We start from the raw sequence: 27,402 nt of genomic DNA, 5'->3' as shown, positions 1-27,402 counted from the left end.
AACTAAAGGCTAAAGCGGTTATACCTGCTCTGAAAGGCCACTAAATGGAGAGGGGCATGACGTCATCACTGTAAGAACGAGATAACAACACACACTTTTAGACAGTCTCCTTGATATAATTCACACAATGTTTTTATGAGTATGTCCCCATTTGGTTTGTATTGTACACATAAACACATGCAAGCAGGAGACAGGGTACACATTGCTATTGCCAGTTTAATGCTATTCCTCTGGTCGACAGTGGCCGACAATTGTCAGGTAACTTGCATAGAAACACAGTGATGCACCAACGAAGGCAATGAAGAAGAGGAATGCAAGCTAGTAAACATAAATGTAAAGAATACAGGATTTAAATATTCAACAATAATTACTGTTTTAAGAGGTGGGAAATGCATTAATGTTCATTAGACACAATGTGTTCTGATGAGAATTGCTGTGGGTGAACATAACTTTTTTTTGTTTTAGGGCTGCCCCCGACCAAAGAAGCCATCAGTCAACTCGTCGTTGCACGTTTAAGATATTTATTTAATTATTTAAATATGTAACTTATATAATCAGAAAATGGTTTGATACTATAAGTAACACTACACCAACCGTGTAAAAGCTAATGTCTGTCTGTGACGGACTGAGTGACACCACTTCCTCCATTGAAAATAAATGTTCTCTCGTGTTTCATACATTCAAGTAGAGTGTGACGTTTGGGTTTTTTTTCTACTTTCTTTTCTGCTTTCATTTGGTCAATTAAGATTTTTCTCATCAATTAAAGATTAAAGTGTGGTCGACCATTAGGGGGCTTTGCTTACAAGAAAACTCGACAATGAACATTTAAGGTGAGCACAAACATTACATACACATATAGCAAGACAACATGATAAGAATAATGTGTGTTTAGCATGGTTGTTGTGGGTGGCTTTCCCCATTCACTTGCTTAATTGTGCAGTGGAATACCAGTGAAACCACCCTGACAGCCCAAACTCTGGTGTAGAAAATTAGTGACAGTAAAAACATTCTCCAGTTGCTGGCCTTCTTCCCAGAGTTGTAAAAGTTTAAAGGTGTTCATAATTGCTAACACACCTGTAACAGTCTGGGCTCATGTTCCGTGGATGTTTATATCTGGGCCCCTTCTTTTTCCTCTCCTCTTGAATGCTGAAATAGTCACATGTTTTCTATTTAACTGTTTTGCTGTTAAACTTTAGTCTTTGCTCTTTCACTGTGCTTGTTTAAAGAGAAGTACTGTCTCTTGTTTTTTCTTCTTCTTCCATTTCACCATGTGTAAGGACAACACCAAGAAACAGCAAATTCTTAAGAAGTGCTCTGGGGATACCCCGCATCTCTCTGATTTGACAACCAAGGTTGAAATCAACCCAAGAACAGCTGGACCTCAACAGCTGTTGAATAGACTGAGTGAACAGAGTCTCTTCAGCTTTATTACTAGGAATCTCTTGGCCTTTCTGCTTTGGAAACTTCCCCAATACATTATTTTTTTTGCCATTTTCCATTAATTCCATCTTTGATTAATTTTGTGTTGATCATGTTAAGTTATTTATTAATGTGTTATTGGACAGCACTTCCCTAAAAAGTGAGGTTGTAGAGGTCTGATAGATCAAAGCATAAATATGTACTGATTAAAATGATGAACTGCTGAAATAGGATTTGTCCAGAGTGTTTTTCAAGGGATCATTGTTCTGGTTAAAGTTCAATTAGACCACTGAGAGTCTTTTTCAGTGATCTTTAGAAGTATTTCAACAAGTCAACTAGAACGCTTCGCCAGTTTTATTGGCTGCCAAACTTGTATTTCTATATAGTAACTTAATACTTTTTTTTAATTTTTTTTTTACTAATACTAATCAACATGTATGATCTTGAAATACACACCTCCTTCGGTTGGTGCAGAAACTCACTGTCAATCTAGAGGGGCCAATTCACCATTTTAGAGCAGAATGCCATGACTTCAGGCTTATCAGCTGTATCACACTGGCTGTGTGCATCGAAGGTCGTGGTCTTGAACTTTGTGGTATTGTTCACAAGTGACGTTAAGATGTATTGGGTTAGCGGCAGGATTGGTGCAGTAATGCACCAGGCTGTCAGTGGAGGGAGAGCTGGGCCTGCAGGTGAAGCTCTCAGTCTACATTCCAACCATCACCTGTGGTCATGAGCTCTAGGTTGTAACAATAACAATGAGATCACTGATACAAGTCTAAATGAGTGTCCTTGGAAGGCCTGGAAGCCCCTCCTCCCCCTAATCTACCTTTGTGTTGATGTGTGATGTCATTTTAACTTTGCACAAATAACTTACTGTACTGAAAGTACTGATCTATTTACATCCAAGAGCAATCTGACTTTTTGTTTCACCAGATATCTATTGTCCTGCCACGTCATGGAAAATGTTAATTCGTTTTGCTTTCAGGCATTGATGATGAAGCGTGCCTTTTTGCAGACAGATGTTTGCCAAGACTATAAAGGCCCAAGACTATCAGATCTAAATGCGGTTAAAACCAATACAGATGAGAAATTTCAACACAGATGGTGTCTTACTATAACTGGCATGATAAATGATAGTTGTGTGCAACTGCAGTGTGCATGCTACTAATTAAAAACTATGGGCTATTAATGCCCATAACGAAGAAGATTATGGACACATCCAGCAACTTTTATCACATTTTCAACAAAGCTGTCATTGTTCAGTTTATTCTTGCCACTGAGGATAAGCCTGAAAAGTAAACTTCATATGACTGACAAGGGGAGTGCCGATAATGGACAATTCTGCCGATCACTACATTACTATTTGACAACTGATCAGCCATTCCACCATTTAAAATCAATACAAAGACCAGACAAACTGTGACATTGTTGGTGAACTGCTCTACCTTGCAGAAGTTATACAAGACAACCAAATGAATCTTACATATCAGAAAGCAGAAAAGAAAGTCAGGGATGTTTAAAAATGAGAAGCATCTGAACTTTTGAACAACATTCTCATTCAAGACACCTCAACAACCGGAAGGAAATAATAAGAAAACCAAATGCTGCTGCTGGAAGGACACTCCTTGCCCAAGTTTCACTAACAGAGCCCTCAGTTGATTCAGATAGAGCACCTTATGCTTTTAACACAGATTTAAGCAATGCCTCTGGCATTTATTCAAACAGGACACTCATTTAAAACTAAGCGTCACGTACAGTGAAACATACAGTGTGCGTTAGTCCTTGACTACAATACCAAAAACCTCTATAGCAGAGTAATGTCAATAAAAAAACCCATAAAGTAAGTTCCTGTTAGCATTATTCCATACCCACAACCCATAACAGTAATATCCAGGAGGTTTCACTATGATCCTCTACAACAGCATCACTGCTCCTTGTCATAGACTACTCTACTAGAGATCATTATTTTAAAAATATTCCCCCTATTAGGTGTTTTGATGATGAAAGCTGTGCTGTCCAATACATCACTCCAAAACCTCTTCAAATACCTAAAAGGACCCCTAGAATTACCTTGAGGCCTTCTTGGAAATCCTAAGGAACCACAAGAATGTCTTTAAGGACCCTAAACCTCCTCAGTGGCCATCAAAATCTCTGAGCACCCAAGAATTTCCTCAATTACCACAAAAGCCTACTAAAGGAATAAAATAAAAAAACAACCACCTAAAGTACCCTACAACCTCTTTGATGGGCACTAGAACCTTTTATAAGACCCCTAGTATTTCTAATAGAACCCCAAGACTTGAGCCCTATCTATTGTGAGATATATTGCATAAAGACTAAACAAATAGAAACACCCTCAACGAAAGTCCAGCTCTAATTGAACACGTCCCTTTTAAAAACTCTATTCAATTCTATTTGATTGAAAATTTTGAAAGGCTTTATGTCTGTCTGAGTCTGGGGACTATGCAGCCACGCAAATTAGATCACTTGGATAAAACCTTTGTGTACCACACAATCTTTGCACTTAAGTTTTGACTCTATAATGCTTTAATCACATTGCATTCAATTGCACGGTCCTCATTTTAGCTGAAAGCCATTGCTTTTAACATACAAGCTTCATTGGTTGATAATTTAAAGGAGGTGAAAGCACTGAGTAACAACAGCCTTAACCTGAAACATCACTCACTCGGAGATGAGTCGTATGGAGAGCAAAGCTAAGTCAACTGTTGGTAAGTCCAAAGTAATCACATACATTTTAGCCTATAATCAGTGTCTGTCTAACGGCTGCTATATACAGTATGTTGTCTGACCAACGGCTGAGAGAAAAACAGAGCCACCGAAGAAGAAAAAAAAAACACTCATCCAGCCTATTGAAAGATACATTGGTTATTACGAGTCATTACTGAGTGGCTGGGCAGAGACCACAGACATTCCTCCTGACAAAACACACTCACACTGTGGTTGTCATCTTTCAACTTTTCTGCTTTCTCTGCAGTTTTTGCAATGGGTATTTTTTCCTGTACACATTCAACGGACATTTACAGAAAAAATGAACACTTTCTTCTCTCTTTGACTCTCTCTTTTTCCATGTGTGCCTATTTTGTTGTGTCTGTCTCTTTCTGTGCATCCTGTCTGTGGCTCTGTCTCTCTCTCACACACACTGGTGGGTGGTCAGGGAAGGGTTAAGTGCTCTGCTCTATAAACTCTGCTTTAACAGTCTGCTGGAAGCTACTGGTTCAGCCTTTAAATACAGTCATTTGACACATCCCAACAGGGGTTTGTAGCAGAGAGCAGCTGCTGACCCAAACTCAGGCTTTCAGGCGTGCTGGTGTGTCGGCATCACAGTGCTTTGGACAGCATGAAGGCTCTCTTATTCACCTGTATGCTGGTGCCGTGGCTGGTTGCAGCCACAGCAAGGAGGTTTGAGCAGGAGTCACAGCTGATATCGGGATCTCTACCTGGCAGGGAGCTGCGTGCATACTTCAGTGACCATTTGAAATCAAGGAGGGCTAGGGTAAGCACTTAATTATTTACATCATGCTTCTAAAAAATGCTCCCTGCACTAACTTGTGCAAATGCATTTATATAAAATATGCATTAAAAATTTGAATTTTACATTTTCCTGCAAGAAGCGGTAGTTTGTATTCATTGTTACATAATAATTCATAATAATAAGATCATTGTTATATAATATTGTTATTGCAAAAGGTGATTTAATCAGGTGATAAGGATACATTTTATGAACAGAAATGTAAATACAAAATCCTGTGTAAAAAAATAAATCAGATACATTGCCAAGAACTTTGATACACCAGACAAGACGAGGTTTCTATTAGGGGAGAAATTCCTGCCAGGGATAAGAAAATAAAAATAAAACAGATCAAAAAAGATAAGGATGAATAAAATACAAGACTTTATTTATCCCCCAAGGCCATTAAGTCACACTTTATTATTGGCAAAAGCTAATAATCTACTTCATAGTTTAATTTAATCTAATTTGTTTTCTCCAACTTGTTAATGGCAGAAACTGTCAGCACTTATCTTCACAATCCTCCTCAATTTCAACACACACACACACACACACACACACACACACACACTTTGCTGTGTCTAATTTGCTCTCCCATCAGACCGAACCCTCGTCCAAACTAACCTTCAACTAACCACACTAACATCTTCAAGAAATATTTGGACAAACCAAAACCAAACTCTGGCCTGGCTCTTCCCTCGGGAAAAACCTGCAGGAAGTTTAAAAACCCACAAACAACCAAGAGAAAGAGAGGAGAGGAAATAAATGTCACCCAATATGGCTATGAAACACAACCGTATTTCTAAGTAAAAACTTAATAGGGGTCCAGCTGTTTTTCATACAAGTCTGTCAGTGCCAAACCCTTCAGGACTCCCCTACTCTACTGCTGCTACAAGTAACCAAGCTTAATTTAGGCAAACGTTTTACTCCACAGCCACCCAAGGAGCCTCAGTTGACAGAGGATAAACTAACCAACCATTAGATCAGTGATGATGTAAGATTCCAACTTTTATTATAAGTTAGTTCACTGGTAGCCAATTAGTTCCCTTCTCTTTGGTTTGATATGAAATGATGAAATTCATCACAACCTCCAAAGCACTGTTAGTATGAAGACATTTCTGAAAAGATGTATTGACCTGGCATGGTTACTTATCCACAAAAGCTGAATATCAAGAAGGATGGCATCAGAAATCAGAGCCAGCAACTCAGGACAACCATGGAAATCAAAGTCATCACCACAAAATAAAAAAGAAATACATTTGCGGATGCAGCAGTTAAGGCCAGCAGCCATCTGTGGAACAGAAAGCTCTGCCAGCCAACATAACCTCAGAATCAAAGTCAGATTGTTGATAATGATGCCGCTGAACAGAGTCTGCAGAATATAGAACACAGAACAGCAGAACTATGTCACAGATCGCACTTGTTCATTAATTTCAGACCTCTGTGTTGGCAAAGCAGAGCCAAAACAGCAAAGAAAGTTAACTAAACTTTTGCAAACACATTATCTAACAACACACAACGTTGGCCAGACACTTATAGCCAAGCACGCATTCCTGATCGATGACTTTGTACCAAGAACGGCATAATTCTACAGATCACCTGGAGACTGTGGAAAAAGAGGATAAAGCTATTATCAGTGATAACTTGCCAGAGTTGAAAAACTGGCTCATAGTATTATACACTGTTATATAGTGTTTTGACAATGATAAACCTTTTAATTCATGAATCTATTACTGAAACTGGACTTCCTGGATTGAATGTCATCTTCTCGCCTGTACTTGAAGCAACACACCAACAACAGACTCTTGTGGGGTTTTTTAAACTCAGAGGTGTTTATGGCTTTAATGCCCACTTAGCCTTCATTTATTAGACCCAACCGGGTCTCTAACAAACTAAAGTTCTTTCTTCCAATGATTAACATCACACGTTCGGTGAACACCCTCACTGTTTACAATTAATGCTTAACATTAAGACTTAATACCGCCTCAATCCCCATCATTGACTTCACTGAACTCTTCAAATAAAACAGTGGGTTTATCCCAGTCTATATGCCTGCAGCTTTGAGACAGGACTGTTAAACTGTTGGTGTCTCGCATTTTATCCGGTTCAACCATCACATCAAACCAAACCTTCTTTAACTAACTGATAAAACAGGTGTTACTAAACCGACTCTAGGCTGAGTTTAGCACTATGCAGGGCAGAGATTTATATGATTATATACCATTTTCATTTAGTCTCTACCCAAAATATGACACAGTCCAAACCTTTCCAAACCTGACCACCCAACCCCAGCAGTGTTAATGCTTTGCTAGCCAATGAGCTGGCCAGTATATGACCATGTTTTTTCCTGCAGAGGGCGCTGCCTATGGACGAGGAACCTGATGATAGCCTAATCCCAGATGGAGAAGAAACCTCTGGTAAGAGAGAAATCCATTTACTATATCTCCAAATGGTCATTCACATAACAAAATTGAATTCAAATGATGAGGAAGAAGAGAAGTTTCAAAATGCTATCCAGCTGTTTAGAGCTGCTTTCACCGAATCTGTTCATGATTTGAAGGTCTGGGAAAGGCATTGAAAGATAAAGCATACATTTCTCAGAGCAAGTTAATGAAAGGTTGTGTTGGGTTTGAACCCAGAGGCACATGATGGCAATCAGCAATTACAACAGCTCTGTTGGTTGCCTCAAAACTGTAGTTCATAGGGAAGTCATTGTCCATCAGACTTGTGTTCATTTTTTGGCTTTGTGTGCCGGTGAGCAATTTTCATAGGTATTGCACCTCCAATGCTGTATCCAGTTCTCTTTATACATCCATGGTATGAACCAAAAAGCATAATGTCTCCTTTAAAACAGCAGTTGGCAACTTTTAGAAAAACATTTTTGTCATATTTGCTGAAACTGTCACTGTATCCTGACAGCAGTGCATTTGACAGGTAATCTTTTGGCTCCTCCCACTGAGCCTAAGGTCATTTGTAAGAATCCACCACACCTGAACGAAAACAACCAATCAGGGCAGGACAGGTCTCTAATGCAGTGTCAATCACTGCTTGTGCACATGCTGTGTAGCCCCCCTTTCCTGCACATGCTCTCACTCTATCAAGCTCAGTATCTACAGCGACAGTTTCAGGAAGGGTTTTGCAAACACAATAGCTCAGAAACAACCACCAGCAATGACAAAAAGATGATATTTCAGCTATGTGGAGTATAGTTTGTGTTTCATTATTACTCTGGGGGACACACAGGAGGCGGATGTGCTGCAAGCAGCAGCCTAGATGTTCACACCAGAAGTGCATTGCTCCACCAGAGGTGCATTTCTTTACGAGAAGTGCATTTCTCCATGTCAGTCAACAAGAAATCCTGCTCCTCCTTTATAATCACAAATAGAGGTGATCTTTATCATTTACCTGATGATTTTATAACATAAAGCACACCCCCACCTCTCGTTCTCTTTCTGTCTGCTTTGCTCTCTTTTTAGATACAACTGAAAAATATGTGGAATAAGTATGTAATTTCAGAAACCCAAGTGATACCTGCCTGTTTTTAATAAATATATTGATTGGGCTTTCGAAATTATGAAATCAAGTAGAAGAGAAACAATTGGAATTGGAATTGAAACTCCAGGAGAACAGCAACTCCAGGCAGCTCTGCAGCTCTGCACCTACTACCTGGAGCTCCGTGGCTGGCTTGCAATCTGCTATGTTACCACTGTGCACTGTTGTGTACGCAATTGTGAGTGAATGACAGCCTCCTCTGTGGAGGGGCTTTGGAGACAGAACTGAAGCAAAGCTGAGAGGGAGGGGGATGGACCTTGAAGTTGTACTGTTTCAAATTCTAAAGTTCACTCTCCTCTCAATGTTACCAACTGCTGCTTTAAAGATCTGACAATTTGGCGATTGACGATTAACTTCTACAGTCTAGGGGAAGACTTACTACCAGTCTCTCTTCTTACTAAATGCTGCTGCATTTTGAATTAGCTGCAGGTGATCTACTTAAAGAGAGTATAGTAATGAAGATGTGAAGTCATAAAAGCATGTAAGATGGTTGCTATTCATCTTTTTCTTTTTAAAATTATACCATAAAAGTCTTAGTACACAGGTAGATACATTTAGGTTTGTGTCAATCAACAGAAAATTACTTGACAACTACTCTGATTATCCATTTATTGTTTAAATAATATTACCATGATTCTCTGCCTCCTTTGCTGTATGTGATGAACTGAATATCTTTGGTTTTTTGTTGGTTGGTCATACAAAACAAGGCATTTGAACACATATGGACTAAACAGGGAATCAAGAAAATAATTGCTGCAGCCCTAATCTGACTTAAATTGAGCTGGATCAGTCGCTGGGTGTTAAAGGTGCACTGCTGTGACTACAGTAAAGTAAGTCAAAACTTTTCTGCCTGCAGCAGGTCCCCTTTGACATAAATGTAAGCAAGGCTGTAGAAGATTATTCTGAACTCTGCTTGATGTTTGTGTGGTGCCTCTGTGTTGCAGATCTGCCCACCTGCCTGCTGTGTGTGTGTCTGACTGGTTCAGTGTACTGTGAGGAGGTCAGCCCAGACATGACCACTGTTCCCACCTTGCCAAAAGAGACAGCCTACCTGTATGCCCGATTCAACAAGATCAAAAAGATCAGAACCAAAGACTTTGCTGACATTGGTAAGTCTGGAAACTTTCTCCATCAATAACTGGTGACTGCTCAGCCAAGTTTGTCCAGCCACGCTATCAAAGACTGAAATTTGGCAGCAAATACTTTGTCAAATTCTTTACATTGTTCTTTGATTAGATATTTCCTAACTAACATCTAAAGTTTATACATTTTAGAGGTAAAGATTGGTCTACTGGTTATGGTTAGTCCTGTCCTGTTAGTCCCAGTGATCTCAACTTGGTCTTGATCACAGTGCGTTACAAACAGGAGGTATAGACTTTAAAACGGTGTTTAATAGGCAGGGAGGGATTCGAACTAGTTAGTCTAGTCTAGTCTAGTTTTTCAGATTTTGAGTATGTTTTTTAAGGGATGTATTGATCGTTAAATTCCGGGCCGTTACCAATATTTACAATAGAATTTTGGCTGATAGCTGATGTAGTGAGGTTATTCTTGTTTTCTTGTTGTTATTTATTCCCCCTTTGAGCCAGGGAGACAAACAAATCTTCATTATAAAAAAAAATACTTCTTCTTGTCTTGTTTGTAATATCGCTTCACTGGAACATGCCCTAAAAACTGCATGTCACTGATCTTCAGCACAGTATAATATTCCCACACAGCTGACATTTTAATACTAAGTGTACATGTAATGACTGTAATTATTAAATGCTTAGCACAAATGTGGAAGGATGCTAAATTTGATGTACAATAACAAATTACAGTTAGACGTCAAAAGTGGCTACAACTGCAATACTGTAATAACAATTATTTTTTTGTTTAATCACTAGTAACTCTGAAGAGGATTGACCTGACAGGGAACCTGATCTCTGAGATTGAAGATGGGGCGTTCTCTAAGCTATCTCTGCTGGAGGAATTGTCTCTGGCTGAGAACAGACTGGTCAAACTTCCTATGCTCCCTGCCAAACTCACATCCTTCAATGCCAACTACAACCTTCTCAAAACCAAGGGTGTCAAAGCTAATGCTTTCAAGGTATACATATCAACTCTCCAAATTTTTATAAGGAATATCCCAATTTGGCAAATCAAGGCAATTTTTCAAAATGAACAGAGCTATCATCTATCATTAGCAAATGATCTTCAGAGAGATACAGACAAGCCCCTCTTGTGACAGCAGACAAATATAAACTTTCCAGCAGGGCAAACCATGCCTGTTTCACCTCCACTGCTACAACTCCATCCTTGGGAAAGCACTGAATGGACAAACTGACAGCGAGCCACAAGTGCTATACTCAGTACTTTAAAGCTGAAGATGAAGGCAGGCTGTCCAAATCCTATTCTCTGTCCTGTGGATCTCTTCTTTGCCCAAATATATATTTTAGAAGCCCATTACAGACAAACTTGGCTTGAACATATATTTTCCTCCTGCAGAGCTTTTAAACACCTACATTAGTTCAGCATTTTGGGAAATGTGCTTATTTTCTTTCTTCCAAGAGTGAGATGAAATAATTGGTAGTTTTGGGGGGAATTACATTTTTGAACTCTCTCTCAACAATATATCCGTCTGCACAGCGCTTCTGTGCAGCAGCTAGATATGGTTGATGAGTACAGGGAAAAGAATTCGTCAAAAAAACGATGCATTCTTAGTCACAACGTTGCTATTCCAAAGTATATCTGGTTGATAGCCAGGAATGCTGTTTATATTTGCAAGTACACCGTCAAATTCCATACATGTGGGACGTGAATGTGTAATAACAACTCAACTGAATCTACCAAGTGCAAATTTGTTTCCTCAACAGAAAATTACCAAGCTGATCAACCTGTACCTGTCTGACAACCAACTGGAAGCTGTTCCATTCATCCCAGACAGTGTGCGCGTTTTACATTTACAGGTTTGTAATTTTTACTACTACAATATACGAGAATATATTGACGTCAGAAACTACTTGCTTTAATTGCTGGACTAGTTTTTGTGCTCTTGATTTAATTCAAAACTTTTACATTAATTGTTTATGACAATTTACAAAGTTCGGTTTGAATCCATATTTCAGGACACATTTCCTTACCTGATCCTGTGGATTTTGACTCTGCCGGCTAAGATTTTGTTCACTGTTACATTCTCAACATTTTTTCCATTTCCTGCAGAACAACAACATCACTGATGTCAACATAGACACGTTCTGCAGGTCCAATGACACCTACTACCTACGAACAAGCCTGAATGAGGTCCGCTTGGATGGCAACCCTGTGGTGCTGTCCAAGTATCCTGACAGCTTCACCTGCATGAAGGTACTGCCTATTGGACGGTACCGCTGAGAGGGCAGAAACTTTACTGTAGCCCCTTTGTTGCTGATGGAGCAGTTTTCCCACAACAGAGTGCTGGGGGGATACCATGACCTTATGGATTTTAGAGCGCTGGTCCCATGGTGGGGATAAAGGTGTCAATGTTATTACTTTAGCAAACCTACAAACAACTTGTGACATTGTCAGGTCGAAATGAAACCACTCACTGGACTGAAGGTGTAGAATTGAAGGAGTTTCTCTACCATGGCCTTCTTCAGTTCTACTAACTGGTGGGACTTACCAGGCATTTAAACTGCAGGAAGTTGCACATGAGAGTAGCTGAGAGTCATAGTCACATGTATTGGTGCAAAACCAATCCAAAGGGTTGTGAAGGTCTCAATATACTTCAAACTGACGAATTTGTCTGACTACGTCTAAAATCAGTGTTTCTTCTAGTTATGCATATCCTCACAGAAAGGTGGGATGAAAAGCCTGCCATCGCAGCCTCCCCAATCTCTCTCCAAAACTCAGTGTCTTTTGAATCACGTTCTAGTCTTTACACATCGAATCATACAAATGGGGATTATGGCACAAACTTTTATAGAGTCTCTCCTGCACTAAGGTGTTGCACTCGGATGCTCATAAGAAAAGTGCTGATGAAGCAGTTCAAACCTCACCCACTTTCACACCTCCTCACACCTGGCCAATGACTGTATAAAGTGGACGTGTTTGTCAGATTGTTTAGGACAAGAAAGATTGTTCTACAAAGCCTTTAATTCAGCGACCATAAAGAAGGATTCAGATGCTGTTGATACATTTGACAAACACTTCTTGAAGCATACTGAAGCCTTGACAATAGGACTGTAAGCAACAAATAGCCTGAAAGATTTAGGCCACTTGTTCAGGAAACATCACAGGAGCTTCCTTCTGAATGTCCTTCAACAGGTGATTTAATGCCAGTAGAACTGATGTAACCCCATGAATGAGTAGAGAAGCCTTAACACCTCTACAATGACAGTCCAACTCACTGTTTCATTTTGACCTGATGCTGTACTACCTAGATGAATGAAACTATGCAAACTGCATTGAACCAGCACATACTGATACTCACACACTCATCTACATGTCAACTGGCATGCTTTTAATTACTGTGCCTATTAGTTTAAAGCACAAGAGTGCAATGTTTTCACTTCGTGGAATGAATTCTAAAAAAGAAGGATCTTCTTACTATAAGCAACTAAAAGCAGGAAAGAAAAAAATAAAATTCAAGCCATGACAGCAACCTTCTACATACTTTTGCCGCTTTTGCTGACCTTAACATCTTGTGCTACTGTAAAATCTCTCATTTTAAGATTTTACATTAATTTGTCAACAAAATGTTTTGGAATACTGAAACAAGTGAAATGTCCAACAGGTGCTTTGAATGGACCCAAAAGTTTTTCCTAGCCTTGAAAAGCCAGATCATGGTTTAACCTTGCTTATTATGGGCCATACGGAATTTCATTTGGACAGACATTGTTGCAGGAACACATGACTGAGGTACAGTTTTTGATTTTGTGTATTAATACTGTTGCATGCTTCATTTTTAAATTTCAGTACTAAAATAATAGAGAATATGAGTCTGTGAGATATAGGCTGGCTTTGAGGCTACACATTGCAAAAATAAAAGTTTCAACAAAATACTTTTTTTCTGGCATATCATCACCACTGAATGAAAATGCAAGGTTTTTACATTTTTGGGTAAAGCATATTCCAATCTAAGTATATTTTGCAGTTACTATTTTAGAAAGTCCTCGTGATAGTAAGAGATTAGAGGCTACAGTAACATCCATACAAAATATTAGTCATTTCAGTCATATAAAAAGAGTACTTGATACCTGCATGTTGACTTGAAGTTTTATTTTCTCCAACTAAACATCATTACATTAATTGTATGTTGCTTTGAGATTTCTTGCTCCCATCTGACTCTGACACCAGATAAACACATCGCCTTAAATTGCCAGCAGAAATAGTAAATACTTTTCTAATTGGCTGTTCATTCAGAAAATGATCGGGAATGTGGGTTTTGCTCTACCATTATGTGAATTTTTACACTTTTAAATATTCCATTAAAGATGCTTCTCCATAAGAGCAATGGACATGTAGACCTGCCCAACTGCAGGCTTTGTTAAACATTTTGTGACTTAGCTTCACTTTGGTTCTTAATTTATAGACTCCAGTTGAAGTGAATTGGGGAACAGTGTATCTATGAAATATAGTAATGTGAAGGTTACTCCTTTTTATTTTGTCTGCTTTTAAAATGTCTTGCTTGTGTCCCTAACTCTTCCCTTCCACTTTAGAAATTATTACTGATGTGAATAAGACTGTGGTGAACAGGAGGATATGTATGCGACATGGCTTTGTTTTTGAGATATTTTAATAAAGTTAAACTTTTTTAATTAAAGTGTCTTTAAAATCATAGTTCGAGTCTGCATCACATGTAAGGAATGTGTAAAGTACGGGCACTGGAAGAAAAAACCCCACTAGAATTAGCCTTAACACAGCTGGTTTTGGCAGTGTGTCTGTGACATTGTAGATGGAGAGGGTTCTGATTCATAGTTTAATGATAACATCACCTGAGCATTATATAGATGTTTCATATATGATCAGGTCACATTGGGCATTGACAGATCTGTTTTGCTAAATAGCCAATGTTAGCTATTTACTTAACAGCTAACAGCTTAATAAATGTTACAAGTTCAGTATCAAACCTCTTCTCTTTACTGCCCAAGAGTTTTTTTGTTTTGTTTTTTTTAAATCAGTTCTTTTTGCCATCAAATATGGCTTCTTGCTGGGAATGGGTGGTTTGGATGGTGGTGACCATCTTGCTAAAATTTTCAGCCATCGTTGTCTTTGCTGTGCCATTTATTGGACTGAGGGCTGACTAGACACTGCAGTGGCTCACTCACCTATCTCACAACACAATACATTGAGAACTTCACATCAGTACATCAATACTGTTGATATTCTAAGTGAATCTTTAAAGGTTTTAACTAAAATTTTAGCCAAATCTTTCGTAGTGCTCCATAAATATCCAAATTCAAGGGGCGCTCATCAAAATGTTTGTTTATATTGAGATAAAGGGCAACTTTGGTACAGACATTGTTATCAAATGTTTCAAACTCTCAAACAATGACCATTAGAGCTTGAGCTAACATTGTTAGTAAAGTTGCTGGTCCTTGCAAAAGTGGTGAAAGGACCAGCTGACAGTGCCATCTTCAAGCCACACCACTAGCATAACAAAACCCTAAATGCATTGCACGTTTCCCAATTGATTCCCATTCCCCTCGTGATTATCCACATGCTTGTAAATGCCTGTGGTTTCTAACTGCGACATAGCCAACCATCAACAATAGTCCTGTAGTTCCACATTGACGGATTGTTAATGTCGTGGTGAGCAACAGAAATGTCAAGATCCCTGGGCTGAATTGTACGTTAATTCTTTGTGTTTTATGTCTTTATTTGTTTATTCCTCTAAATACCTGTTCATGTCTGTGTGTCATTAAATATGGAAATCAGCAGACAGGACACTGCCCACATTACTGCAGAAAAGTTACAATGGGAACTGTATTTTTCCATAATAACACTGACAAAAATGCAACTAAAGCAAAATATGGCCAGTATGGAAAATGTGGGTTAATCCTCCTTCAGCCCAGCCAATTTGGCAGAACTTTACAGTCTCCAAGTAAACAGGAGAATAGGTTCCATATTGCTTCAGCAGCTTGATTTACTATTTGACATTTTACTGCTACCTCTTCAATAAAGTCCCACACTGACATTTACCATGCCTACACTAATTCACACCCACTGCATTAACCTGCTCTTTCATCAGCATGAATCTAAGCACTTAACAAACAACAGCCCTTGCATAAAATGGCACTTTTTCCGAGGCGTCATCATTGACATAGAGCTAATGGCCATTTTTATCTTTAATGTGTTATGTTCTATTATAAAAAGACAATAGAAGAAAACCCACATACAATGGCTAAGGGTGGCACTATAATTCAAATGGCATTAGATTTGTCATGATTTCAAACAACGCCAGGTAATATCTATGCAACTAATAAGTATCCATCATATCCATTTGTCCAACCATTCATCCATTCACCCAGCAATCATTCTAGCTACTTTATCTCTCTGCGTGCCCAAATTTAGGCCTGAAACTACAATGACCAAACAGAAATGAAAGTTCAACGCAGTACTAGAGTTCCATTGGTGGACCAGTGGGTGGTAAAGGGTTGCAAAAACGAAGCCAGGGTAAGAATGTTACTGCTTTTTTGAAAAATAAAACCTGAAGCTAGTCCGTTCTGGGACACAAAGAGAAGACCCTTTCTACTGACACTCTGACCTGTAAGTTGGACATGACAACAATGCTCCTCCACTGATGGATGAGGGTGAAACACAGCAGAGGTCAAACAGAAGTTAAAGATTAACCTAAACCTGACCTAAAGTGCCCATTTTAGGTCTGTGCACCACACTAACTGATGGACCATCTGGTCTCCCCACTGAAAGAATCCAGGATGGACTGGTGCATCTTGTCCTCTACAAATGATGCAGAGTTGCCATGAGCAACAAGTCAAAAATGTCCGCTCATGCTTTCAGGCTCATAAACAAATAATTTTTAAAAAGCTGTGGCAATCTCATTGGGTACAATTACTGGTGTGTTTTGCAAAAACATCAGTGGTGGTAAACCGACTCAGTCCTCCATACTCACTGTGAGGAACAAATAGTTCGCTATGGGTCAATAACACACAGATAATTGAACATCATGGAAAACAAGTATGTGACGGTGATGTTGCCAGTTTCAAGCCCATTTTTGCAGATGCGTGATCACTTACATGGAAGTGCTGAAAGGTTCTGCACCGGTCATCACATCTGTCTGAGAAAGTCCTGAGAGTCCTGAAGAACAGCAGAAGATCCTTGCTCTCCTCCACCCTGAGAACACATTACACACATCACTAAAGTTCATAAGGGAATTTATCAGTTTGTGACTATATGCATTATTGAACTTAAAAATAGATGACAATATTAAGTTATTGGAATTAGGTATGACAGCTAAAAAGTAAGTTTTTTTTGTCTGAATACAACCTACCCCATTTACGCTTATATCGCGTGAATGAGACAAGTTATTACAGAGGACGTGTAGATAGCTGACTAAAACAGTCAGACTAAAAATCGTGTGCTAATTTGCAATTTCAACCAGCTGTTGGCTTGAAGAGGGGTCAGGGAATCATCAAAGTCATTAGGGTACACTTCTCTGGGAACCATGAATGAATACATATCTGTTATTACAACATTATGGCGAAACAGCAAGTTAAAAAATCTGTCTTAATGAATTGGGATAATAGCAACGGAATAAGAGACTTCTTTAAAAAATATTATAATAAATACAATCTAAAAAGCATAGCCTTGTTGAATCTTTAAACGCTGCAAATGCAGCAAATCGTGTGCTACACGCCCAAAACCTGCAAAAGGTGGGTTACAACGAGGTGCTTCTTTATATGCATTATGCTGTATATGACAATGGAAATAGCGAATAAATCCTTGATTTGGTCTTGTTAGCTCTTTCTGAGTGAGCATGGGACAGGCTTTCCAGAGTTTTCCATGGGGGCCTGGGGCTAGACGGCAACCGGGTGAAGTTTCCAGACGACTGTTATTCCACACAGAGCTCACGGAAACATGGCAGCACCCTCCTGTATAATGGAGCACGACCAAAAAGACAGAGAAAGAGAGACTGATCCCTGGTTTGATGTTGCACTGAAATGATTTCATCCAACCAGTTCTGAATGATGCAGTTTGATTATATCCAGTGTAGAAACAAAACCTTATCATGTGGGAATTCTTACGAGATATGTGGACTTGGAAAGTTTTAGCAGCTTCACTTCATCATCCCAAAGAAGCAATGAAGTTTGTTTGCTCCAAACAGTGGACAAAAAAAAAATCACAACACTGACTGGAATAATTGGTTGTTTTGGCCACTGGTGCCAAAAAACATTTAAGTCAATACCCAGTCCTATAGACATCATGACATATGATTATTTTTGAACAAGTCACAGCTAACACATAGTTTAGTCAAGTAAACCACAACAAGTAGCCAACTCCTGAACTATGTTGCTGAATTTACATTACATTCATTTCTGGTGCCTCCACTGAATGTCAAGCTAATAACTGATTCAGATTTGGTGTTGTCATTATCTATTTTGACAAATTTACTGACAGAAAATCGTACGCAAGAGAACAGAGTAGGACTAGTAGCACTGATCGAAATTTGTTGGAGACTAACAGGATCAACATATCTTCACAACTACTGACCAAATTACTATAATATTTTATTTCTATTTATGGTCTCCAGAAGATTATTCCTAATATTCTGTTCACCCCCAGTTTTATTTAGCCTCAAATCAGTTCTAACCAGAGAACCTATCTGTCAATGTCGCTAACATGTCATGGCAATATGTTCAGTGGTTATTCTGTAAGTCAAGTATGTTCCAACAAACTATACAGCTGCAGCCAACTCATCTGCACTCATTATCATTTTTGTGGCAATTTTTCTGGCTCTGACAGAAAAATGACATCATGCCCATCTCATCCCGCCAAACTAATCTCTCATCAGCTCAGCATTTTTTCCAACAGGGGAAATTAATGAGCAAATTGTCACCACAAAATCTAATCTGATCATTCAGAGACCTGGATATGCATCACTTTCAAGTCAAGTTGTTCACTTTAACATACACATTAAATTGCATAATGGGGATTTTTCTTTTTTAATAAAATCAAATTCGTTGATCACATTCATGTGTCACAGAAGATGAATCATTCTTAGTGACCTTATGTTCCTAAAACATGTGCAGCCCTACACCTTTAAAATAAAAAATTACAGATTCCAGATCACCTTGTCATCTTTAAATCTGAAATCTTTTTTGGGACTACTGTTTTTGAGAGTAAACCTCCCTTTTAGCTTCAGAGCTGACTGATATCTCCTGCTGTTGTCCCGACCACAGCACAGTTTGGCTTCATACTATCAGATCGGCTTAGACCAGAAAACACAAACTGTACTTCAGAAACCTGACAGCCTCGATCGGCGTTTCTTCGACTGCAGGCTGGGAGTGCAGAGCTGTGCTGTGTTTTAATGGCAGAGGTTCATGAGGGTGTTTGACATAATCCAGTCTAGTCTGCCTCGAGTCCTCCAAGCCCATCCCACAATGCATTGCATCAACAGAGTTTCCACAGCACCCTTCAGTCAGCAAGTGACTGCTACAAGGGTTTAAACATTTGGATAAAAGTCAGAAACATTTACACCAAGCCATTAAATTTTCTAAAATGTGTGCATCCCCACTAGTGTTTCCAGTCCCCTCCTACTCTCTATGGTCACCAACACCATTTAGTTCTGATTTATGCATTTTTCTGTTAACTACAGCGATTCTGACTTGGACTGTGAGGAGAGCCAAAATGCAGGTACTTACACAGCAGTCCTGTGGCTGGACACATTGTGTGACACTAACAGGGGACTGGAGCTCAACGCTTTTACTATGCAGCCTATGTAACCACGGTGTTACAACCAGATACCACCAAAGATAATGTGTGTCTGCTGAATAAGAATAACAAATAAAAATCAGTGTCTGAGTTTATCATAAATAGTTCCGACCAGCTTGATTTTACAAAGATTATCTGTCAAACTTGTACAGTAAAACTATGAATCGTGTGCGCACACACACACACACACACACACACACACGAAGAAGGCAGAATCATTATCTTCAGTATTTTTCCATCTGTTGTTCGCCAGATTCTGCAGACTGGACCATGCAATCCAGATGTGGTTTGGCTTCAGATATAGAGCAAATCAGACTTCTACTCTTTGGTGCTGGTCCATTGACAGAACAGACGCTATAAACACAACTGAGTCTAATGGAAGTCGAGAACAAACCAGGTGCTGCTGGTGCTCAGGTGAATACTCTCAGCAAGAGTGAGAGAAGAGTGAAGAGTTCACTACAGTTCCTTAAATTTTATAGTGCTTTGAAAATACATTTTTGACAGAATAAACTAAATGGGTGACTATTATAAAAATAGACATATTTACTGAAACTGTCACTTTATCTTGACAGTAGTACATGAGACAAGTAATCTGGGAAGAAAAAAATAAACCAGGCTCCTTTGGCTCCTCCTAGCGCTCCTAATGTCATTGGCAGGAATCCACCACGTCTAAACAAAAACAACCAATCAGAGCAGGAGGAGTCTCTAACATATTGTCAATTACTGCTCAGCCACACACTGCACAGCCCTCCTCCCTCACACATGCTTTTACACAGTCAAGCTCAACGGGCCTCATTAACCAATATCTTCCTACGTTTTTTCTTAAATCTGTCCTTAAGAAAAGTCCAAGTCGGATTAATGACATTTTAAATTGCAGAATTGTTCGCTTCTGTGTCCTAATAATGAATCCCATTATCCTTGTGAGTTGAAAGCACGTGCTAGCTCTTCCTAATTACCACATGTAAATGCCCTGCCAATTGCAATAAAAGAGCAGTGCGCTGCACATCCATGTGCACACACAGAAATCACAAAATTTTAAAGGAAAAGTTGAGAAACCATACGAAGATTTAAAGATGATGAAGCATCAGATTCCAGATGTAAGAAAAACTTAATTAGTTCTGAAGTGGAGGTATTGCTGCAGGCAGTGAAACACAAACCAGCTTCATATTTAGAAGACAAATTGAATGCTATTAAGGGGTTAAAGTGAGCCAGAACAATCTGCCTTCTTGCTGGTCCAGTGCATCAGGGCCATTATTGGAAAGACAGCACTCTGGGTATGCCAACATAATTGATGTGAATTGAAGTGTTGGGGAAGTGATACATCTTTTATACACCATAATTCTTTGTAAAATAATACAACAATTATGAAAAACATCATAAGTGCTAAAATATCATTGTAAGTTAAATCCTATAATATTGTTCAACTGCAGAATTCAAGAAAGCGGAACAGTAACCAATTACTTTACACAACCATGTCAGCACTCAAATGTGCATAAGTTTGCTCTTGTGCATAGATTCTGTTCTTACCTAAGAACAAATCACGACACATATCGCAGCACTTTGCGGTGCTTCTGTCTCCTGTGTGTCCAGAGTAACAGTGAAACACCAACTATACTCCACATAGCTAGAAATTGCATGTCTTTTTGATCCACTGTGTTTGCAAATCTTCTCCTGAAGTTGCAGCTAAAGACTTTTAGCTTGACCGAGTGGCAGCATACACAGGGGAGGGGGGCTGCACTGACATGTCAGGCTCTATTTCACACATAACTTCACAGATGTTTTGGTATCACGGTCTGTTCAGCATGGTGGGTCACTAGTTTCCTCCACTTTGTGTTAACAAAAAGAACAGTTTGCTGAGAAAACAAAACAAAATAAGCAATAGATTAGAGTGACAGAGCATTTTAGGATTGTCCACCACTGGAGTACAAGAAATGGCATATTGTGCTTGAATTTATTTTTAGAGTGAACTTTTCTTTCCCCAAATGGTGGGAAAATATGGTGGTTCGAATTTTGCACACAAGAAGTAACAACCCTACAGGAACTGGCTACTGTCACAACTTGATTACGAGTTTTTTCCAAGCTGGGAAGCTAAAGTTAAGGTCAAACATTATTCCACAACTGTTCAAAAATTCAGATTAAAGGTGAAACAGATAGTCTGCACTGAAATGTCATTTGTAACCTACTGGCTTTGATTTTGTAGGAAAAAAATAGTGACTACAGCTCCAGACATTACTGTGTAAATCTCAATAGACCAGAGTCAGCCCAGATATTTTCAGGAGTCAAAGCAATGAGCAGGAAAAGAACAGGTGTAACTAATATTAATGATGGCTCTGCTCCATTTACAGGTAAGTGTGCCAGTAAGCCAGCACACCTAAATGGTATGCAGCCGTTATGAATATAATGAGTTACACCTGTGTTTGACAAGTCAAAATGTCTGCCATGAGAGGTTGTTGTTTGTGAGTAAAGAGCTGCAGAGTGGGAACAAGTAGATGTGTGAGTGAGGACGTTCAGCTGGACAACAGCCGTATGCAGTTTGACATCTTCTTCTACTTTAATAACACACTTGAGTTGAACTAAACAGGCAGCTTCATCCTGACAGGAAGAATGTCCAACATTTAATTGGACTGACCAGACAGCGTGTAAATAAATGACAAAATGACAGGCCACTTGGTTTCAGTCCAAACACACCAATTATAACGCACCAATTAGGTAAAGTCGAATTCAATTTGGTAGTTGATTCAAAATTGATGACCTATTCGTCTGGCTGCTGACCGCTGACCACACACACACACACACACACACACCACAGTGATCCAGTTCAGCACAGAGGTGTTGGACTGATTGAGGTCAGGGCTCTGTGTAGGCCATGAAACCTCTTATCCCATGTTTCATCAAATACACTTTTTCCTCTCGGATTGTTTGTAACAGCAGGGGGAAAGGGTTTTGTTGCACCTGGGTGGTGCATCCCTTCAATGTGTTGTTTAAAAATATGAAATGGGGCAGCATGTTGGTGCGGTGGTCAGCAAAAATGCGGTTTGCAGTTTCAACCTGGGGATTTTCTGTGTGGAGCTTGCATGTTCTCCCTATGCTTGTGTGGGTTCTCTCTGGGTTCTCCAGCTTCCTCCCGCAGTCCAAAGCCTTGCAGGTTAGGGTAATTGGTGACTGTAAATTAGGTGTGGGTGTGAGTGGTTGTCTCTATGTGTCAGCCGTGTGATTGACTGGCGACCAGTCCAGGGTGTACCCCGCCTCTCACCCAATGTCAGCTGGGATTGGCTCCAGTCCCCCCGTGATCCTTGACTGCAGATTTGTGAACATAATTATTGACATCTATATATTCCTACATAATGCTTCTTTGACCAACCACTTACATTGTATAGTAGCCTCAGTGGCGACATTTGTAGCCTGGCTTACAGCACTTAATGTTCTTTAGTTTTTTTCTTTTTAAAGAAGAGCCTTAAGGCTCTGTCATAGGGAAACTTGCTTAGAGGTTGTCTGTTGACATTCAGTAGAATACACAATGCCTGATGGATCATTTTCACTCCTGCTCCACTTGCCTCCGCTACTCCTGCCGGTCTACTTGTCTAATAGGTCTACATTTGAGAATGAGAAACATTAGATGATTCTTTTACATCACAATTATTTAATCACACAACCAGTAATATCATTAAAACATTGTAGTAGCCACCATTAATGTCACATATTTTAGAGCTACAAATAATTTCTTTCCCTTCAAAACATCGGGGCATATCGTAAGCCCCTACTTCGCTAAAGCAACACTACCTGTCTATTTAACTCATTATTTCAGGATACACAATATTAATAATAATTACTTGGCCATGAACATCAATAGAGACTACGTTGCAAATATTCTGCCTGAGGAGAGAATCCTGACCTCACCTTGTTGTGACTTTGCGAGCGATTGATTTCTTGTCACTTTTCCACTTGCTCATCTTTAAAATGGAGAGAGCGCGGATGACGGTTTGTTGAGTCTAGTAGAGTGGACAGCTTCGCGAGTCATGTAATTGCAACTTCATGATATTTTATAAAATTTTGAAGCAGTGGCAGTAATAATTTAGAAGTAGCAATAATTTATATAATGGAAACACTTCTGGGTCTGTGTTAAAGTGCTGTCAGAATTGCACCAGTTTCTGTGTTCCTGTGATCAACTTTGATGCTCAGCCAATAGAATGAATTCCAAAAAAAAGGTCAATTATAGCACACACTTATCACCCGCCGGACTGCAAACTGCAGTATCGCTCACTAGATATTTATTTATAAGCTTCATTAGACCCATGACATTATCCCAGGTTCCGTGCTAAGTGTGGGAAGCTTTCATTGTACTCAAGACAAATTACAGTGTGTCTTTAGTGCATACTGGACATTGTGGGTGCAGTTTTATTAAACTGGTTCTAAATCATCATTGAGGGTAAATTCTCAACCTCAGAAATCTGAAAATCCCAACTACCATCACTTAGAGATTGGTCGCCATGAAAAGGCTTGTGGTTGAACAAAAGGCTTATTCCAGTCATTGTACATCGACAAATCACAGATAGAGGGATCACTCGAGCAGACCTCCACAGGGAGTAAGAGTTTAAGTGCTAGTTCTTACCGAGACAAGAAACTGCCTAATTTCTGCAGGTCACTCGCGTCCACAACCACATTTAGGTCACTGATCGTCCTCTTAGATCTCTGACCCTCCTGCAGGACAAAAACACCATCAATTACTCAGTAAAAATATATAATCATAATAATAATAATAATCATAATGTGCTATCAAATGAAGCCTGATTCTTTGTGGAAACCAGTCTCTCTTCAGAGTTCATTTGTTTTCTTTTATTATTTTTTTTCAGGCGCAATTTGGTGAGGTTTAGGTACCAAAACTGCTTGCTTAGGTTTAGGAAAAGATTGTGGTTTGGATGCGAATGGGTTGAAACACAAACAAAACACTTGTAAGGTTAATGGAAGGTGTACCAATTCACATCATGTTGCAATGTACAACGTAAAAATTAACCAGACTATAATAATGGAGCAGAGGAGAATGGGTGTTTACAAAATCATGTGTCTTAGTTAAACAGCCAACTAATTAATGTCTTTATCAAAACAAGTTCAAACTTCAGAAGAAAAATTATCATTTTAATGACCAGGAAAAGGAAGGGTTTCACTGAAACCAGCTGTTCTGGTGGTGAGTCCAGTTAAACTGAAAACCACAAAACTGTTGGACTTACATGAAGCAAGTTTACAGTTCACAATAATACAGAACCTCCCAACATTAAAATTAAAATTTCTTTTGACTTTATTTATACAGTATTGGCTGATGTTGAGGGTCAGCCATCTATGTGCCTCGACGAAACCTGGAGGTAGAGCTGCGTCATGAACCACAACAGTTGTTTGGTAAAGACAAAGATGAGTTTGAAAATCTGAGAATCTGGGAGAGCTGGCATTAAATCTCAGGTCAGATTCTAGATCTTTGATCAGATACTTTCTGAATACTTTAAATCAACATTTTACTAGTTGTTCTGGGGGTGTATTTTATTCAGAGATGACATCTAAACCTGAAATGTGTTTGTTGACGTGACATAACTTTATCTAAATATCACCTGACACAGTTTCTACTCCTGAGGCAGTTTGGTCAGATGCCTGATTGGATTTTTCTTCTTTAAGCGTTTGCATGTCTGACAGCTGGTGCTGTATTCTGAGCAGCTTCTAAACTTTACATCAACTTGATGCCTCCTTAATGAAACAATGAACATGGCCCTCTGTCGCCCTCTGGTGGCCGAAGACAACACCTGCACCTGTTCTGTGAAGGACAGTCAACAAAGGTGTGTCCTTCAGTGTGTTGCCCCTTCCCATATTATCAGAGACATTCGTCTTTTAAAATGTGTTTGTGTAAATCTACAGGTTGCAGAACTTACTACTCTGTCACAAGTGTAAAATGTGCTGGATTCAAAAGTGTAAGCAAATGAAAAGAAGTGGAACTATTGCTTGGACAATAAAATGTGCATATGTGAGGGACACAAGTATGTGAATGCTCTAATGTCTATTTATTTACATAGGTCTAGATCAAACAATACTCTGAGATCTAATACAGAGTTTTTCTATGCAGGTCTGAAGTCTTTACTGTGGAAAACCTTACAATTACATTGAGTCTGAAGTTTTGGCTGCAGTCCTGATTGATGACCTAACAGTATCTGAACATCTTCATCAGGCGCACCTGAGTAAGATACATCCTGAGTACTGGAACATGACTAATGCAGATTTTTTTAGGGGGATAATGACACCTGTGATAAGCTGATGTTGGGCAATAATATTGGGTCTTAATGATGAGTATACTGGTACAGTTACTGGAAAATACTGAATGCTTTGCATAGTTGTTATTGGAAGGGCACTAAGAGGTGGATACAGAAACAATTATTTGAAAAGGACACACAAAAGTGGAGAACAATAAAAACCAGACTGCAACAGTGCAACAGTTTCTGAAGACGTTTTGACTGATCTGACTTTGGCTGAAACATGGTTAAATACATTCAGAGAGACGAGGAGCTCCAGTCAACCAACTCCACGTCAGATGCCTGACTAAGGGGATGACATAGTGAGCATCTTTATCGACAAACAGGAATGGTGCCATAATGGGGTGTGAATGAGAGACCCTCTCGCTTCTAAACATTATTTGAACAATTAAATGACTCACTTTGACCTCAGACAGCTGGAACTCCACCTGAAAGGCCAGTTTAGAGCAGTGACCTGACACGTAGAGCTGCTGGACCAGCTTACTGTTACCTAGTAGACACATACACACATTTCACTAGTGTAAATACATTGTTACATCACAGGGGACCCATTTAAAAGGTGCTATGTAGAGTTTCCCTGTAAACAAAAGTTAGGTTAACATCCACCAAAACGCATCCTGGGTTGTATGCATTTCCTCCCACAAAAAATGTTTGCAAAACAGAGAACTATTTTAAATATTTCAAATCTTGCATTGTTTACATCCATAATTTACATGCTGACATGAATCTTGTCCTTCCCTGCCTTTGGAGGCTATTACCGCTGCCGTCTATTGAGCAGTGGAATAATGTGAAAGCAGCAGGATGTGAATCATGCCCCCTGCAGGCTTGTACGTACAACTAAATGGGGGCCCACTCTCCCAAACTTTGCCCTACCAGTGGTAAAAACACCAGAAAGCAGTGAAGGCTGTGAGTTCGGGCAGTGTTGTGCTCTTACTGCTGTGCAGTGTCTTTGTGGAGCAGCTGTTCAGAGTGATGCCATTCATCCGCGTCTGCTGCTTCAAATCCTCCTCTAGCTCCTTCACCTCCTCCCTCAGTCTGCACAGCACCATCTCCTTTTCTCCTCCTCGTCTCTGTCCACACATATACAACCTGCGGTGAAAGACAACAGACTGTTCATTTACTGTCATAACTGTTCAGCACCTCGGTTTACCACTTTCTACTTTCCCATGAGCCTCTGCACCACCTGCTTGTTGTATGCATTGTATGCGAGGGAAATGTGAAAGTGGGTTTGAGAGAGTTTTTAAAATGAAAAACAAAAATGAAACTTGCATGGCATCCTGCATTTGTCCTCTGAAGTGGAACGTTGTGTCCTTGGAGTTCTCCTGCTGTTGGCATTGCAGCGCTGCAACTTCAGCTTGGAGGCGCTTGATCTGAGCCTCCAGCACCTTCACCTCATCCGTGTTCTCCTCGCTCATCTTCTCCTCCATCCTGAAAGACAAACACTGACTCAGTTGAAAAAAAAACACACACATTTGAAAGTTTCAATGGGCAAATAAGGCAGCATTAAACACTGTGAAACTAGTTAAATACAATACAAACATCATAAACAGGTTAATAAAACACTGCCATAAAATGGTGTAAATAATATAATGTACGTAAGAGGTGAGAGGATACTATGGGAGACTTGAATGTTGAAAAGTTAATAGCGCACACGCGTGATGAGAAAATGAAAAGATGGGAACATCCAGCAGTGGCAGAGGAAGT

The 27,402-nt window shown here is 39.5% G+C and overlaps 2 protein-coding genes across 2 annotated transcripts in view; one reads left to right on the top strand and one right to left on the bottom strand.

Annotated features, from left to right (window-relative positions):
- cenpp (centromere protein P) overlaps positions 1-27,402 on the bottom strand; it is a 92,657-nt gene that overhangs the window by 64,321 nt on the left and 934 nt on the right. The window contains exons 2-6 of the mRNA XM_070845791.1: positions 26,968-27,126; positions 26,633-26,787; positions 26,100-26,188; positions 24,021-24,109; positions 16,717-16,813 (exon numbers count right to left, since the gene is read on the bottom strand). Of these exons, the coding sequence (XP_070701892.1) occupies positions 16,717-16,813; positions 24,021-24,109; positions 26,100-26,188; positions 26,633-26,787; positions 26,968-27,125 (588 nt within the window). The 5' untranslated portion in view covers position 27,126. The remainder of the gene's footprint in view (positions 1-16,716; positions 16,814-24,020; positions 24,110-26,099; positions 26,189-26,632; positions 26,788-26,967; positions 27,127-27,402) is intronic.
- ogna (osteoglycin, paralog a) lies at positions 4,713-14,335 on the top strand. The gene is made up of 6 exons (XM_070844512.1): positions 4,713-4,936; positions 7,305-7,368; positions 9,448-9,612; positions 10,387-10,589; positions 11,356-11,448; positions 11,702-14,335. The coding sequence occupies exons 1-6, from the start codon at positions 4,781-4,783 to the stop codon at positions 11,870-11,872; spliced, it is 852 nt and encodes a 283-aa protein (XP_070700613.1). The 5' UTR covers positions 4,713-4,780; the 3' UTR covers positions 11,873-14,335.

The sequence above is a fragment of the Pempheris klunzingeri genome, chromosome 2 (genome assembly GCF_042242105.1).
Source record: "Pempheris klunzingeri isolate RE-2024b chromosome 2, fPemKlu1.hap1, whole genome shotgun sequence".
Classification (NCBI taxonomy): Eukaryota; Metazoa; Chordata; class Actinopteri; order Acropomatiformes; family Pempheridae; genus Pempheris; species Pempheris klunzingeri.
This window is presented reverse-complemented; position numbering and strand designations above follow the sequence as displayed.

Excerpts from the sequence above, each read along its gene's own strand:
- ogna (XM_070844512.1), top strand. The coding sequence starts at position 4,781 with ATGAAGGCTCTCTTATTCACCTGTATGCTGGTGCCGTGGCTGGTTGCA. Across the intron at positions 4,937-7,304 it reads TGAAATCAAGGAGGGCTAGG|AGGGCGCTGCCTATGGACGA; the intron begins GTAAGCACTTAA and ends TTTTTCCTGCAG. Across the intron at positions 10,590-11,355 it reads TCAAAGCTAATGCTTTCAAG|AAAATTACCAAGCTGATCAA; the intron begins GTATACATATCA and ends TTTCCTCAACAG.